The 5,000-nt window shown below is 42.2% G+C and overlaps 1 protein-coding gene across 1 annotated transcript in view; it reads left to right on the top strand.

Moving 5' to 3' along the window:
- Positions 1–5,000, top strand: part of cpt1b (carnitine palmitoyltransferase 1B (muscle)) — a 13,398-nt gene that overhangs the window by 4,092 nt on the left and 4,306 nt on the right. The window contains exons 7-14 of the mRNA XM_030790927.1: positions 1,828–1,905; positions 2,266–2,373; positions 2,927–3,011; positions 3,394–3,589; positions 3,761–3,946; positions 4,347–4,452; positions 4,556–4,672; positions 4,938–5,000. The exon at positions 4,938–5,000 is cut by the window's right edge and continues 102 nt beyond it. Coding sequence (XP_030646787.1) covers positions 1,828–1,905; positions 2,266–2,373; positions 2,927–3,011; positions 3,394–3,589; positions 3,761–3,946; positions 4,347–4,452; positions 4,556–4,672; positions 4,938–5,000 — 939 coding nt within the window. The remainder of the gene's footprint in view (positions 1–1,827; positions 1,906–2,265; positions 2,374–2,926; positions 3,012–3,393; positions 3,590–3,760; positions 3,947–4,346; positions 4,453–4,555; positions 4,673–4,937) is intronic.

Genomic DNA, 5,000 nt, shown 5'->3' with positions numbered 1-5,000 from the left:
TAACACACTGTCATAGACTCCCATCATCATTAACACACTGTCACAGACTCCGTTCATTATTAACACACTGTCATAGACTCCCATCATTATTAACACACTGTCACAGACTCCCATCATCATTAACACACTGTCACAGACTCCGTTCATTATTAACACACTGTCATAGACTCCCATCATTATTAACACACTGTCACAGACTCCGTTCATTATTAACACACTGTCACAGACTCCATTCATTATTAACACACTGTCACAGACTCCGTTCATTATTAACACACTGTCATAGACTCCCATCATTATTAACACACTGTCATAGACTCCATTCATTATTAACACTGTTATAGACTCCCATCATTATTAACACACTGTCATAGACTCCGTTCATTATTAACACACTGTCACAGACTCCGTTCATTATTAACACACTGTCATAGACTCTCATCATTATTAACACACTGTCATAGACTCCCATCATCATTAACACACTGTCATAGACTCCATTCATTATTAACACACTGTCATAGACTCCATTCATTATTAACACACTGTCACAGACTCCGTTCATTATTAACACACTGTCACAGACTCCCATCATCATTAACACACTGTCATAGACTCCCATCATCATTAACACACTGTCATAGACTCCATTCATTATTAACACACTGTCACAGACTCCGTTCATTATTAACACACTGTCATAGACTCTGTTCATTATTAACACACTGTCATAGACTCTCATCATTATTAACACACTGTCATAGACTCCCATCATCATTAACACACTGTCATAGACTCCATTCATTATTAACACACTGTCATAGACTCCCATCATCATTAACACATTGTCATAGACTCCATTCATTATTAACACACTGTCACAGACTCCGTTCATCATTAACACACTGTCATAGACTCCGTTCATTATTAACACACTGTCACAGACTCCATTCATTATTAACACACTGTCATAGACTCCATTCATTATTAACACACTGTCACAGACTCCGTTCATCATTAACACACTGTCATAGACTCCATTCATTATTAACACACTGTCATAGACTCCGTTCATTATTAACACACTGTCATAGACTCCGTTCATTATTAACACACTGTCATAGACTCCCATCATCATTAACACACTGTCATAGACTCCATTCATTATTAACACACTGTCATAGACTCCCATCACTATTAACACACTGTCATAGACTCCCATCATTATTAACACACTGTTATAGACTCCATTCATTATTAATGTGATTACTTTAGCATTACTTCACACTGATGTCACATTCAGCTTCACGCTTCCCTAACACACTGACCCTAGTTCACACACTGACCCTAGTTCACACACTGACCATAGTTCACTTAGCGGTTTTCTTTACACCAACTGTACACTGACATCAGTTACACATTACAGTGATCCCTCGCTCCAGACGAGATGCTGAACAGACACAGAATTCTCCATTGTCAATAGAAGAACTTTTCAGTGTTTCAGCGGTTTTTAAATGTTGGTGTAGTGCCTGGGTTTGTAGGTTGTAAATGTGGTTGTTGTGTTGTGAAGTCATAAATGTTGTTGTAGTTGTGTTTACAGGGAGTAAGTGTTGTGTTTATTTGTTTTGATAGGGTATAAATGTTGTCGTGTTTGTTTTGATAAGGTGTAAATGTTGTAATGGTTTATTTTGATAGGGTTTAAATGTTGTAATGGTTTATTTTGATAGGGTTTAAATGTTGTAATGGTTTATTTTGATAAGGTTTAAATGCTGTAATGGTTTATTTTGATAAGGTTTAAATGTTGTTGTATTTGTTGTTTGTGTGCAGGTGAGTGACTGGTGGGAGGAGTATATCTACCTGAGGGGGCGGGGCCCAATCATGGTCAACAGTAACTTCTATGTGATGGTAAAAAACAGCTCCACCTCCTCCAACCAGTACACTGTACATGGCTTCCCCTGGCACTGTTAACATGGGCTTATTTATTTATCACTGTAAACATGGGCTTATTTATTTATCACTGTAAACATGGGCTTATTTATTTATCACTGTAAACATGGGCTTATTTATTTATCAGACATGAGAAACCGAGATTACTAGACTGAGAAATATAAATGTTCCTTAAATGCCATGTTCTTAAAATTCTCTCTCTCTCTCTCTCTGTCTGTGTCTCTCTCTCTCTCTCTCTCTCTCTCTCTCTTTCTGTGTGTGCGTCTCTCTCTCTGTGTGTCTCTCCCCCTTCTCTGTGTGTCTCTCTCTCTGTCTTAGGATCTGTTGTATGTTGTCCCCACTCACAGACAGGCAGCCAGGGCAGCTAATGCAGTTCACGCCATGTTACAGTATCGACGCAGACTAGAGCGAGGAGAGCATGCACCGGTATACACACACACACACACACACACACACAGATACATAGACACACACACACACACACACACACACACAGATACATAGACACACATGCACGCACACGCACACACACACATGCACACACACGCACGCACACACACACGCACACACACACACACACACACACGCACGCACACACACACACACACACACACACACAGATACATACACACACATGCACGCACACACGCACACACGCACACACACACATGCACACACACACATACACACACACACACACACACACAGATACACATATACATATAGCGCACTAAACACACACTAAACAACAATTAAAACAATTATAACAAGTCAGGAAACACAGAGTAAAGAGTTGAATCGACTAAACTTTAATAATGATTTTAATAATGGTTTTAATAACGATTTTAATAATGGTTTTATTAATAGAACATTACATTTGCTTCTTCTTCCCATCTGTCTCATCGTTTGACATCCACCCCCCTGACCCCCACCCCCTATCCTCTGCCCCTTCCCCTTCCCCACCATTCCATTCCCCCAGATGAGGGCTCTGGGTGTAGTGCCAATGTGTTCTTTCCAGTATGAGAGAATGTTCAACACCACACGCATCCCTGGCATCGACACAGGTGAGCTCTCACACACACATACACACGCTCAACCTTAAATTCATACACACATACTCACACACACACACACATACACATATACACACAATCTTAAATTCATACACACACACACACTCAACCTTAAATTCATACACACATACTCACACACACACACACACACACACACACACACACACACACACATATACACACAATCTTAAATACTCACATTTAGACACACACACACACTCAGATACTCACCCGCACTCTCTAACACACATGCAGGCCCACACACTACCACACACTCACTTACATACACATTGGTAAGCATTTAAAGGCTGGTGCTGATCTGTGTTCAGAGTTTTCAGGCTTTAATCGCTGTATGTGTTCTTTCTGTGATTAGACTTTGTTCAGCACCTGAAAGACCGTAAACACCTGGTAGTTTACCATCGTGGGCGCTTCTTTAAGGTGTGGCTGTATTACGGTGGACGCCACCTCTGGCCTTCTGAGTTAGAATTCCAGTTTCAGCGAATCCTCAACGACACCACAGAACCGCAGCCCGGCGAACTGAAACTCGCTGCTCTCACCGCAGGCAACCGGTAAACGCACAGGAAGATATCCGATCAGCGTGCAGGACGATATCCAATCAGTGTGCAGGAAGATCTCTCTGAATCACTGAATCTGCCATGGTCACCACACGCTATACAAACATACATATCATGGTTAGTGCTCCGTTTATCAGACTTCCTCTTTTTCCTCCTCAATCCCAGGGTCCCGTGGGCCAGGGCGCGGCTGAAGTTCTTCGGCGAGGGTGTGAATAAAGCGTCCTTGGATGCCATAGAAACGGCAGCGTTCTTCCTGACGCTGGACGAGGAGGAGCATGGCTACAGGGCGGACAAACTGGATTCACTGGATCACTACGCCAAATCCCTCCTGCACGGCAAGTGCTTCGACAGGTACGCAGGTGCACAGGAAGTCACGTCATCGTGACAGGATGTTATACAGTCAGCACCAGAACCTGAAGAGAAACTACACAGATGAGATATTTTATAGAAACAGTTACAGACAAACTCACAGTTTAAACCAACCCCCCCCCTCTCTCTCTTTGTCTCTCTCTGTTTCTCTTGCCCTCTCTCTGTCTCTCTCTTTGTCTCTCTCTGTCTCTCTCTGTTTCTCTTTCCCTCTCTCTGTCTATCTTTCTCTCTCTCTCTCTTTGTCTCTCTCTGTCTCTCTCTCTCTGTCTCTGTCTCTCTTTCCCTCTCTCTGTCTCTCTCTTTGTCTCTCTCTCTCTGTCTCTGTCTCTCTTTCCCTCTCTCTGTCTCTCTTTGTCTCTCTCTGTCTCTCTCTCTCGGTCAGGTGGTTTGACAAGTCCTTTAATCTGATTGTGTATAAAAACGGTAAAATGGGTTTGAACATTGAACACTCATGGGCAGATGCTCCCATCATTGGGCACATGTGGGAGGTAAAGATGTTTTCGTATTTACTCTTATTTACTAACCTTATTCAGTTTTTTATTTATTTGTTTGTGTTGTGATGTAACGCAATGTAATGAATGTTTTTAACAGTATGTTACAGCCACAGACTGTTTCCAGCTGGGTTACACAGAAGAAGGCCACTGCAAAGGGGACGTCAACAAAGGACTGGCTCCCCCCGCCAGACTACAGTGGGACATTCCAGCAGCGGTACAATAATACTTTGTTCAGGGGCTAAATCAGACAAACCACTGTGATTACTGGGGGGTTTCTGTTCTCTCTTATATTCTGTTTTTATGGAGAGGAAATCCTTTTCAGGCTGACAAAGAAAAAGAACTATGTGTTAGGTGGCATTTCTGTTGGATTAACTGGTCTATTGCAAACTAGTAATTCACACACTGGAGTAAGTAGTTGTGTTTGTGGTGGTGTCCACTGGTAAACTGGGGCCTTTGTTCCTTTTCTGTGTGTCTCTCAGTGTCAGGACATTATTGAGAGTTCATACAGTCTGGCAAAGGAGATCGCTGATGACGTGGATTTT

Source organism: Chanos chanos, chromosome 13 (assembly GCF_902362185.1).
Source record: "Chanos chanos chromosome 13, fChaCha1.1, whole genome shotgun sequence".
Taxonomy (NCBI): domain Eukaryota; kingdom Metazoa; phylum Chordata; class Actinopteri; order Gonorynchiformes; family Chanidae; genus Chanos; species Chanos chanos.
This window is presented reverse-complemented; position numbering and strand designations above follow the sequence as displayed.